The sequence below is a fragment of the Excalfactoria chinensis genome, chromosome 2 (genome assembly GCF_039878825.1).
Source record: "Excalfactoria chinensis isolate bCotChi1 chromosome 2, bCotChi1.hap2, whole genome shotgun sequence".
In the NCBI taxonomy this organism is placed as follows: domain Eukaryota; kingdom Metazoa; phylum Chordata; class Aves; order Galliformes; family Phasianidae; genus Excalfactoria; species Excalfactoria chinensis.
In genome coordinates, this window is record NC_092826.1 from 40,276,379 (window position 1) to 40,289,024 (window position 12,646).

Genomic DNA, 12,646 nt, shown 5'->3' on the forward strand with positions numbered 1-12,646 from the left:
GCTGCATTGGCACTTGTGTTTTCTTTTGGAAAAGGAAAGTGTGCTTGAAACAAAGCTGTCCACATTCACTTAACTATGTTCAGTGCCGGGGAGCAGACTAGAGCCAGCCTAAAATACGTGCATTGTGAAAGAAGCTCCTTGTTATCAACAGCTTAGCTCTGCAGCTCTGTTCTTCTTGTGCTGCTCTGCTTGCTCACCTACATATCAGCCATGCTGTTTGTTTAGACTGGATTAACAGACTTAACAAATAATAAAATTTGGCCTGCTTTCTGACCTATTATTCACAACTATTATGTGAATGTTTAAAAGTCTAAGAAGAAATAATTAACAAAAAAAGTAGAAATAAAAGAAACCCACAAGTGTTAGCATGCTGAGGAAAAATAGCATTCAGACCTTAGTGAAGAAGTAGCTCTTCATTAAGGAGTATAACCTGCAGGCTCTGCCTGCTTTGAATTTTCACTGGGCTTTTGTCTGTACAGGTTCAGTTTGGATTCAACTTGAGGCATCTGTTTGGAAATGCATCTTGCTTCCTTATTTTAATAGGAGATACAAGGGACAGAGGCCCTATGTTTCATTTGTAAGCTCTTCCCCTGCACAAGCCCTTGTGATGGCATGGATCCATCTGTAATTCTCCTAAGACAGATGAAAAGTTTCTGCTCTCCTCCAATATGGATAAAGCTTTAAATATTTGTCCCAGGGACACTAACCAGGTTATTATCCTCTTTGTGCCAGAAGACCAAATAGGCTTCTGATGATACCTCTGAAGTATCTTATCAGTCTTGAAATCATTCCCAGGACCATACTACTGCATTTCATGGAAATAAACCTTCCTTTTGCAGCTTGGCAAACTGGGTTTCACAATCCATTACCTGTAATTGCTAGAGCTTGATTTAGTAGGGCTAGTGATTTACACTAGAGGATGACCTCACCTGAAATTACTCAGTAGGACAGTCCTTTTAGGTGGGATCTTTTAGATTTAATTGTCACTCATCACTCATTCTCTTATGGCTTGTTGAAAGATTTTACTTTGGTGCTTTCCCATCATCTGAACTGGCCCAAGAGACAAAGAGAAAATGAACTCAGAGTTCATGTGGTCTCTCTTGCTGTTTATTGGGTCTCTGAAAATCTCCCATCAGGACAGTCAGGGAATTTTTACTCATACAGATCTCATAAATCTCTGTTCAGAAGAAAATCCTAAACTTTGTATCATTTATTTTTAGTTTCTTATCTCAAATGGCTTATTAATTTGCTATCTTACTCCAGTTAATTCTATTTTCAAAGTTAATCCTTTTGATTTTCAACATTTATTTCCACAGGGAAGTTTGACTTGTTAATGTCACAGCCATGCTTACTGGCTTACTGCTTTATTCGTTGTACCGTTTAGTGCTCTAAAAGTTCTAGAGGGAGACCTCGTCTCGTGGAAATGGTGCATTCCTGCCTTAATGAATCTTTGATTTTTCCTGTCTCCACCTGCTGGCAAAAGATGAGATTAGCTGTTCAGATGGGTATCAGAAACAATACATTTCAAATAATAGAAGTCCCTTTTGCTCTTATAGGCAACTTCCATTAGGAACTAGATGGAAACAATCTATTTAATTTTTTGCCACTTAATAATATCTGCCAAATCATAATAGTTTTTGAGCTGTTGTAGATTTCTGTGATGCAGGCAGTAGAGATTTGGATATTCAAATGAATGTACTAATAACCTGAGAATTCAAGTCAATGTGCTGAGAAAAGTAGATTTGTTCACTTCTACAGTAGCAAGAGATATTCTTAAACTGACATCAACCTTCTTAGATCTTCATATTTTTACAGCTACACCTGAGCAAGCAGTTAAAAGCAGGAAAAAATGGTGTTTTTAATTTGATGGCTTATTGTAAAATATTTTAGAGTGCAGGTGTACAAGGATTATATTACACATAGGCTACTGGTTCATCCTATTGTTTACAATACAAACGTTGCTAGTGTTTGCTACAAAAAGAGTGAAACACCAGCACACAATCATGTTGAGTGTTCCTTATGTATAAACTATCAAGATGGCTGGATTACATGCAAAAAAATTTGTAAGGTCATTTAGATCATTCAGGGCACAGGGCTTCAGTCAGCAAAAGACTTTGCTTTCTGTCTGATGAAAATGTGCGTGCTAGTCAGCTGAGATACGATGGCACGAATATGCTTTACGTCCTCTGTAATCCAAACTGGTTTGATACCAGAAAATTGCAACACAAATATTGCATCATCATTCAAAGTGGTCTTGTATTTGAATGTGATTTATGTAACGTGACAACATTTTTAGGTTGATTGTTATTTCCATCTACCCCTAAAGTTTTGTAGATTCTTCTGGCTCTGATGCTTTTACAGCAGGGGTTTTTATAGACCTGAGCATTTTTTTATAGAACTACCAACCGAACTTTTTCTTTTATTTGCTATTTCCTTCTATCATGTTTTTATAGGAATATTTTTCAAACATTGTAAGTACGCTGATAGTTATATTCATTCATGAAGCAAGAGGATGTTTTATGAGTCTTATTTCCCCCACGAAACTTCAACATGAGATGTTGCAGGTGCTCTCAAGGAAGAAACAGCAAGAACGTTTTTTTTTTTGTTTTTTTTTTTTTTGGTTATTTTTAATTTTAAAGGCTTATTTTATTCATCTAACTGCTAAAATGACTGCTTTCTGGAATTATTATTATTATTTTTAATAGATTTTTTTGATCTCTTTGCTAGGAGTTTTACCTCTTCGCATCATTGGCAATGTTTTTTTCTCTTTACCTTTGCTAGTCCTGTGGGTTCCACCTCCGTAGAGGAGACTGACTTTCTCCTCAAGCATCACTGTTCAAAGGGATGCTCAGCAGTTCTTGAGAGGTGCATAACTGTCGGTAAAATCAGTACTGTCCAGAAGTTTATTAGAGTATTCTTTGTGTAGATATCTAAACAAAATTGAACAACTTTAATTTCAGACTGCAAATACAGTTTGTAGGGCTGAAAATGAAAAGAAACATCTATTTATTTGTATCCTAGGCACATAGGAAAATCATAGTTATAAACATATAATGAGATCCGCATTGCAAATAGTAGAATTAAGTAACTCTGATGTGGCAAAGATTGAAACTGCTCCAGTTCCTGTAAGGATGAGTTGTGTGATGTAGTGATTGTCACACTGCTGACCAGAGAGGAATCTGAGGCAATGGATTTAAAGTAAGGATATACATCTGTGATAGCTGAAACAACTGGAATGACAGTCAACCTAAAAAATTTAAGTGTCTAAGTCCACTTTTTTAAAAGAAACATGCAGTGAAACTTCTATCCCTAAGTCAGCTCCAAGAGTGGGACTTGGGCTCTTGACCTGATGAAAAAGATGCCTAAAAATAGTGATTTATAAATATCTTTCCTGTTCTCCTAGAGCTGTTAGTACCCTTGTAACTTTGAAAATGATCTTTGAGCTTCTCAGTTATTGAGTTATCAAGAAGGGACTCAATTAATATCTGGTCTATCCAAGAGAGGATTTACTCAAACTGTTCCTGACAGATACTTTCCTAACCTGGTCTCAAAATCCTCCTGTGACAGAGATCCCAAAACCTCCCCAGGCAAACTATTACTGTACTTGACTATCCACATCAATAGTGAGCTTTTCCTAATGTGTAATGTAAATCTCTCTTGCTGTGGTTTAAGCCTATTACTTGTCCTGTCCCTTGTGGACATTTCATAGCCTTTCAGACATCTGAATAGCATTATCATGTATTCCCCCATTCGTCTCTTTTTAGACTTAGTTGAAGCTAAAAAATTTCCCCTTAGGCACTGTGAAAATTTTACCCAAAGCCAGCTTATAAAGAAGACCTGCTTTGTTAATGCCTTTGTCAAATAGCAATTTCGGGATAAAAGTGTAATGTAATGGCACGTGATAGGAAAGTCTGATACAACTGCGTCCACTTCAGAGACATTATGGTTTAAATGGAGATCCGGGGTTGTATCATTTACCCAGATTTTTGCTTGCTGGAATGTCAGTGCTGGGATATCTAAAGTCTTAGTAAATAGCTATCTCATTCTCATTCAGGTTACTCATCTGGTATATTGCAGTTAGAGCTTGCATCTCTGCAGAGTACTGCCAGATGTACTTAACAGCCTACTCACGGCAATTCAGCACCTTTTTTAACACTGCAGGCTTTCTGAAACAAGGTCTGCCTTATCACTGTATGCAGCACTATGCAGAATGAATCCTGACCATTTTGTTGCCCAGGTCCAACCAGATTCATTTATGATGAAATACAAGTATAATTGCTAAGTGATAGTGTTGTCTCTCCTGAAGAAGTTTCTACTCCGTGTACACCATTTTTTTCCTATCATTTCTGACTGACAAGATTTTCAAAGTTTGTATGCATTTTCTGGCATTCCAATTAAAGGGCATGACAAAGAGTGTGAAGATTTTACTTCCTCGTATTTTTAAAAGCTGCCGTGATACTGCTATAGTCACCTGAATGAAACACAACCTGAAGAACACAATGAAGAACATGCCTTCCTCCCTTGGGGTCTCAGAGACCAGTGAGGGAGTGGGCAGGGGGACTGCCAAAAAAGAACACTGTACACTTATGGCCACCAACAGCAGCAAAAATAATTTCCATCTTGAAGTTCTTCTTTGAATACAACCCTAATGTTTGTACGTGTCAGCTTTGCTGATGTGGCATCTCAGGTTTTAAATTAATATTGTTGTAATGCATTTTTTCTTTAATTAAAAAAGAGAGCTCCCCCACAGGAAATTTCCTAAAACAAAACTCATTAGTAATAAGCAGATAAAATCTTTATCAGTTAATCAACGCTATAAACTTCTGACAGTTCTGAGAGCGGTATGAGATAACACTGTCGTCATAATAAAAGCATTTGAAATCATTAGGGATCCCACTGAGCCGTTTGGGTGGTGTGAAAATAATGATGGAGGATTGGCCCCCTGCAGAACTCACATGTGAATTTCCCTAAAGATTAAAGCAACAAAAATCTTGATTTTGTGTTGGTCCCATCTCTAGAACATTTATTTATTTATTTATTTATTGTAATGCACAGCAATGAAGAGCAGTACGAAGGAAATTCTTCATGCTGCTGATACCAGAACCAGGCATGATGCCAAAACATTTTTGAGCAGGTGGTTAGTGAAATTGTTGGGACTCTTCAGGGCATGGGAGCATCTCTACTGTCTCTGAGCGCTTCTTCCCAGTTCATCTCCATGAGGATTTAATCTTTGGTGGAGACTGTACATGCCTCATCTTTCCTCCATCCTCAACACAGTCACACCTGCCACTCTTCTTCTTTGCAGGACTATGGCAATCCCTCTTATCATGCATGTGAGGGAGTTCTGCTCCATTCCAGCTTTCCTGAGACAGAGAGCAGACCTCTGAATGGATGGTAGAAAATATTTAGCTTTGGGCAGGGGACTTCTTTGTGGAAGGCTGGGAAGAGGCAGGGGCATGATGGAACAGGACAGCACAAGCTTGTATGGCTAGTAGAGTATTAACACCACTTAATCTGATACCATCAGATATTTGTAGAAAGCTGTGCTATAGAGATACTGACATTTCCTCTATCATTGCCAGTGATGTATCAGTGTCCCTTTGCCCCCCTGGGGATCCTTTGAAGCCATTGGGATTATTTGGGTCCTTTCTATGAAGTCTGTGAAAAATGAAAGTACGTGGGCTGGAATAAAATGACTAGGGAAAAAAAAAAAGTTGTTTTCCACATCCAGCAGACTTACTAGGGTGGATTATTAGGAAGTTATTAGAGTGGGGGCAGCAACTTGGAATTGTGCGTAATTGTTGTATTTTCGTTTCTCATCTTTCATCTGTATTTGGTCACAACAGCAATAGCTTCATTTGCTTTATTACAAAAGGGTGAATGCAAATAAGAGTGGGTTTATTATTATTATTATTATTTTGGTGGCATGACTTACAGCATTATCAAATGTGTTAGGTTTTGAAAGCATTTATTGCTTAAAATGCACTTTGAAGGTTAAGTGACATTGTTGCCTTCTGAGATCTGACTTCAAAGACTGTGATGGATCACAAGTGAATGGACCATTCTCATTTTATTCCTCACATACTTACCTTGTATTAGAAAACATAGCCTGCTTGATAGCCGCTTGCCCTGGAAAAACAAGAGTCACAGTTCCTGCCTCTTCATCAGAACTGAATCCATAGACAGCTGTGAAAAAAAAACAAAACCACCAATCTCTTATGGATAGTCCTATCTAAAAGGCATGAACTGAACAGCAGTGATAAATTTCAGAGCCACTGGGACTTCTCTCTGTTTAGAAGTCTTCAGCTTAGAAATCGCATGATAGTGTCCTCACTTTTCTGTCCTTCATTCCACTCTGACCTCTGACTAAAAAGGAAAAAACAAAAACAGCAACAAAAAAATTCCCTTTCTTTTCCTCACACTGTGGTATGTCTTCCTGTAATACATTTTAAAGCAGATTTTCAGGCAGTAAATTGTTTTTAACAACTTCCTTTTGTATTCATAATTACAGTCAGCTCTGTCACCTGCAAATTATAACCCTTTATTAAATACCTTTATGAGATGCTATGTACCGATTTATTGGGAGGAGAATGAGAGGATAAAATCTCATGGATTCTTATTAACAGCCACATAATACATTTCTGTGCCACATGATGGGAATCGCTTATGCCTTTTAATGTTGTTTGTGCATTTGGAGAAACAAGCATGGGTACTTTCTGTTTCATTTTATAAATACTGGAGTGAGTGATTCTCTTGTCAAGAGACCAAATGTCCTAGCCTGGCAAAATGAGCTGATTGCAGGGAATGGTGTCATATGATCCTATCCGTCTGATCATATAGCTTTTTTACATTACTCTTTCTGCCGTACACTGAGTGGGTGACCTTCAGTTCCCAATGGCAGGGTCTTTAACTTGCTGTCATAGGAGGAGAATATGTCTCATGATGATCACCATTCACAGATATATTCTCTCTTTCTTATTTTTTTTTTCTTTCTCTCTTTTTATTTTTCAGGATGGAGTAGGTGTAGATGAGAAGCTGTCTTTACGGCGGGTAGCCGTGGTAGAAGATTTCTTTGACATCATCTATTCCATGCATGTTGAAACTGGGCCTAATGGAGAACAAATCAGAAAACATGCTGGACAGAAGAGAACATATAAAGCAGTAAGTACAAAAAAAACCCCAAAACAACAAACAACCAACTAAAAGTAAACATCAGTCCACCAGTCTCTAAATGAATGGATTATTTGGATTTAGTCACATGACAAGCATTTTTTTTTTTAAAATTAATTAATTTTTTTTTTTTTTTCTTCCAGTTAGATCAGTATTGCAAACTTCACCCTCAAATTTATTTCAGAGGCACTTCAGTAATGCATGCCAAAATACAGTTTGAAAATCAGGAAGGCCACGCTTCCTATGCATTGGATCCTGAGCCAGATCCATTGACTCCAGTAGGAATGCCCATACTGGTAGAATAATAGAATTTATTATTTCTATTATGTCTCGATAAATTCTCTAATAACTATATTAACAAGTTGCTATTAAATAGATGAAGTCTGAAAGAAGACTTAGAAGATATTGAGACTACTTTGCTAAATGGGGTGTTGTATCTCCACATGTGAAGTTTTCTTATAATTTATTGCTACTAAGTATTCTTAATGGTTTAATGGTTTGAAAACGTGTGTTTCTGGAAGTCTTAAAGCCACAGCTGCTCCTACCCTGGCTGGAACACAGAGTACCCCAGTGAGATGGAGGTGTCAGGAGGGTGGCTGAGGGTACTGAGGAGACTTGTCACAATGAATACAGTGCTCTTAACCTTAAAAGTGACCTGCAGTCATGCTAACCAGCGGTGACTCAGCAGTGTGCCCAGGTGGCCAAGAAGGCCAGTGGCATCCTGGCTTGTATCAGGAACGATGTGGTGATCAGGACTAAGGAAGTCATCCTGCCCCTGTACTCAGCACTGGTCAGGCCCCACCCTGAATACTGTGTTCAGTTTTGGGCACCTCAGTACAGAAAGGACACTGAGGTGTTGGAGCAGGTCGAAAGAAGGGCAGTAAGGCTTGTGAAGGACTTGGAGAATATGCTTGTGAGGACAAGCTGAGGAACTGGGGCTGCTTAGTCTGGTGAAGAGGAGGCTGAGGGGAGACCTTATTGCTCTCTTCAAACACCTCAAATGTTATTGCAGAGAGAGTGGAGTTGGTCTCCTCTCACTGGTGATAGGTTACAGGATGAGGGGAAATGGCCACAAGTTGCCCAAAGGGAGGTTTAGATTGGATATCAGGAAAGACTTCTTTACAGAAAGGGTTGTGAAGCACTGGAATAGGGTCCCCAGGGAGGTAGCTGAGTCACCATCCCTGGATGTGTTCAACAACCATTTGGATGTGGTGCTCAGGGACACGATTTAGCGGAGGGTTGTTAGAGTTAGGGTACTATGGTTAGGTTGTGGTTGGACTCGATGATCATAAGGTCTTTTCCAACCTTATGGAATTCAATGATTCTAATGATTCTAACCATTTTTTAGTGAAAGGCCAGCAAAAATGTGTGGGTACTCAAGGTTTCCGACATTTCAAACTTTAGTTGTAAGAAATAGCTGTTTTTTCATTACTATTTTTTCAGGTGTATAACAGTCTTCACTATGTCTCTCTGAATCCCTTCACATATATTTTATTTATTGGCTATTTCAGACAGATTGTTGCGGGATAAGCTCTTGGCAAGGATTCTTATAATTTGTTCCCAGCTGTATTGACCTCAAAGTAGATGTATGAAGGAAGACACCAGTCATCTGGGTGTGCTTTGTATGGCTTGGAGTGATATTTCAGGATTAACAAACACAAACTGTCTAAATTAATTTTCATCTGTCACCTCAGTCGTTTTGATACTTGTTCTTGTGTTTTAGAAAGCATTAGAAAAATAATATTTTCATTGACCTTTATACGGGTATAAGGATTTTTGTCAACTGTAAATAGAATCCTTCAAGTCATAATCCTACAAATGCTTATATTTGATTTAATATTTACTACTGTAAATATTTATAAATAATAACCTACTGTAAAATATTTATGAAACAAAGCATAATATTTATTACTGTATGTATCCCATGATTCCAGGTTAGATAAAAAAAAATGCTTATTGTAAACAGCAGGAAAGACAACTTGTGTCATTTCTGCGAGAACAATTTTTGCAGACTCAGTAGCCTACACGGTACTTTCATGTGATAGTAACTTTTACTGGGATTGAAACATGAGTTTATTATGTTGCTATGAGCTGATAGTCATGGTGAGCAAATGTAAGTTTCTATGTCATTACCAAAGTCAGTAGTGTTTTTTAATTCATTTTATTACTTAATAGTTTGTTAAAGACATTGAATTGTATTTCCCAATGACAAGATCCATATGCATAATTTTTAAATATTTCCATAGACTTAAAAAAGAAAAGAAAAAAGATGAAAAAAAAAAAAAAAGGAAGAAAAAGAAAGAAAAAATGACTCCAGAACAAACTAATCTCAATTCTTGCTGTGTGTCCCAAGATAAGAATTAGGCTAAATAAATAAGCCTCCAACTCTTCCAGAGTAACTGGAGGAACACATGCTGCTTTACTGTCCCTGTCAATGAAACTAAAAAGGATACACAGTAGTGTCAGTCTGTTCCAGAAAACCACACAGTATCTCCTTCTGTGATGAAGCAGAAGGAAAGAGGTAGTGTCTTGAGTAATAATCTTGTAAAAACGATACCCTAAGAGCTTTATAAATCAAACAGAAGTACTTTGGCAGATCTTAATTTTATTAAGTGAATTGGAAACATGATTAATTTAGTCTTGCTTCTTTATTCACAAGTTGAAAGTGAATCATCCTTGACTTCTGTGAATGTATATATTATGCATAAGCATTCAGCAGATAGTTTGAGAGAACAATTTTTACAGGGATGGTGCTTCACCTGATACAAATGCAGCTGATACAACAGAAGGAATGGATGCCATCCAGAAGAACCTTGATAAACTTGAAAGATGGGCTCTTGTGAACCTAACGAGGTTCAGCAAAGCTAAATGCAACATTTTGCACTGGGTTTGAGGTAATCCCAGATATGTATACAAATTGGGAAAATAAATCCTGGAGAATGGCCTGTCTGGGAAGGACTTAGGGATTCTGGTTCATGAAAAAATGAGCCAGAAGTGTTCACTTGGAGCCTGGAAATGTCAGTGGTATCAGGGGTTTCATCAGAAGAGAGGTGGCCAGCAGGGTGCGGGTAGTGATTGTAGCCCTCTATTCTGCCCTCATGAGGCCCCATCTGTGTCCGTGTGTGGGGCAAATACAGGAAAGATGTGAAGCTGCTGGAGGGGGTCCAGAGGGAGGCCACAAAGGCTGGAACACATCTCCTAATGAACATAGGCTGAGGGAACTGGACTTGCTCAGCCTGGAGAAAAGAAAGATAAGAGAAGACTCGTTGCAGCCATCCAATATTTATAGGGAGTTTATAAACATGAGGGAAATAAACTTTTTACATAGGTAGGCAGTGATAGGACAAGACGGAATGGATTTAAACTAAAGGAAGGGAGATTTAGATTAGATGTCAAGGGGGAGTATTTTACTGAGAGAATGGTAAGGTGCTAGAACATGTTGCCCAGGGAGGCTGTGGATACCCTGTCTCTAGAGGTGTTTAAGGCCAGGTTGGATGGGGCCCTGGGCATCGTGATCTAATACTTAATCTAGCAGCTGGCAACCCTGCCTGTGGCAGGTGGAGTTGGAGCTTATGATCTTTGGAGTCCCTTCCAACCCAAGCCATTCTGTGATTCTTTGATTCTATGAATTGCTATGTGTAATTCATAGTTTCTTTCATGTGATGATCATATTGCTTTTGCTCTCTGACTGGACAACTAGAATGTCTCAACAGAAAAATGATGGGAAGAAAGCCACATTTTTAATAAAACTGCTAAACTTTTGTAATTCATAAATATTTCATACCCGATTATTTCTAAAAAAGATACATGGCACAGTTCTAAGGACTGCAATAGTAATTTTGAGTAATTAATTTGCTTATATATGCATGAGTCACTATTTTCAGTTGAGAAACTTCTTTATTCAGGACTTTGAATGGTATTCAAGCATGGTTAGACAAGTAATGAAATTGTCAGAAATAATTTAATTAACCACTGTTGGCATTTATATGGAGTAACAAATTTGGAACTGGTAGAGCCTTTTTCATTTCTGATAGTGTCCCTGATAGTGTTGCTGGAGTACTCAAAGATATTCTTATTTCTCTCTAAAAATATGTTCACAACAACTTACAGACTAAATTACCAATTCTGTAATCTTAAGTGAGTTGTTTATGTTAACAATGAATGGTGATTTTGCAACTGATTTCTGCTTGATTTCTATGGAGGTGCTGCACAGGAAGGTACATAGGATATGGTGCTTGGTAATTTTAAAAGAGCAGCACATTGGTAGAGAGTTTTTACATTTTTATGGTACAGCATTGTACCAAACTAAAACTTTAAGTTTTCTTGGCACAGTTCCTACGCATTAGTTAAAGCATCTGTGCTTCAATATTCAAGATTAAAATAAGTTCCCATTTTATTCTTCTCTGCACACTAACACTTGAGAAGGAAACTGTACAAATTCTGTGTGGATGATTTGGTAGATTAACCTTGAAAGTACTTACAAAAGAGCGAACTTCCCATTTAACTAGCAGGTTACATGCTCATTTCAAGTGCTTGACTTGTATATAATATAAGATTGATAGGCTATGTTACTTGCCAGCATAGTTGTACTTGTAGGTAGACTTATTAGTAAAAAAAGGCTTGACTTAGACACATGAATTGAAACCAGAAGTTGTCATGCCTTTAATTATATCCACAGGGTTTTAGTATTGAAATTCATCAGAGTGAAGGACTACCTAATACAATGTTTATAATTTTGATTAGTTCTACGGTTCCCAAGGAAGTTTACAAACAGGAGGGCTCTGAAGGAGATGATTCCCTCACAAGGCAGGATACAGGACACCAGGTCAGGCCAAGCCATTGGCTCAGCAGGAGGACAGTTGGCTGGTCAGTGGGAAAGGAGTGCGTTCCTTGGTGCCAAAGACAGCAGTTGTGCCCAAACAAGCGCCTGCCCTTCCTGTTTTCTCCCTGGTTCTCTAGGATACCAAACTCCACAAATGGAGGAATGATGTGTGGCCTAAAAGAGTTACCTGAACAGGCAAAAAGAAGCGAAGATGATCCCCAGAGGGGTAGCTCTGCTTTGCTTTGAGATAGTATATTTCTCTCCTTGTCCTAAAGGTCTGTTTGGATGTGTGTAGACATTAGGCTCTAAGATACAAGCTGCTGTACCAAACTGGAGTCAGGGACACACAGGACTGAAGTGTTTAGGAGAAGAATTGGTACAGCTTCATGGGACAGACATGCAACAAATGCATGACTAACTTCTCTGTGTCTTTGTTGAGATATATATTTGATTTCAACCACTCAGCTGTATATGAAATTTAAATTCAAGTGTTGAGGGGTATATAGAAGGTGGGAGAAAATGGGAGAAGTTATTTCTTCAGGAACAGTGCATTGCAAAAGTCACAACATCTCTTTGTAATTTTGTGCAAACTGGGAGAAAAAAAGTTACCTTATTAAATTTTCAAGAAATTGATATGGTACTAATTAGTCTGAG

The 12,646-nt window shown here is 38.1% G+C and overlaps 1 protein-coding gene across 4 annotated transcripts in view; it reads left to right on the plus strand.

The window, feature by feature from the left end:
- Positions 1-12,646, plus strand: part of NOL4 (nucleolar protein 4) — a 192,290-nt gene that overhangs the window by 27,250 nt on the left and 152,394 nt on the right. For all 4 annotated transcript variants that reach the window (XM_072327611.1, XM_072327613.1, XM_072327612.1 and 1 more), the window contains exon 2: positions 7,012-7,161. In XM_072327611.1, coding sequence (XP_072183712.1) covers positions 7,012-7,161 — 150 coding nt within the window. The remainder of the gene's footprint in view (positions 1-7,011; positions 7,162-12,646) is intronic.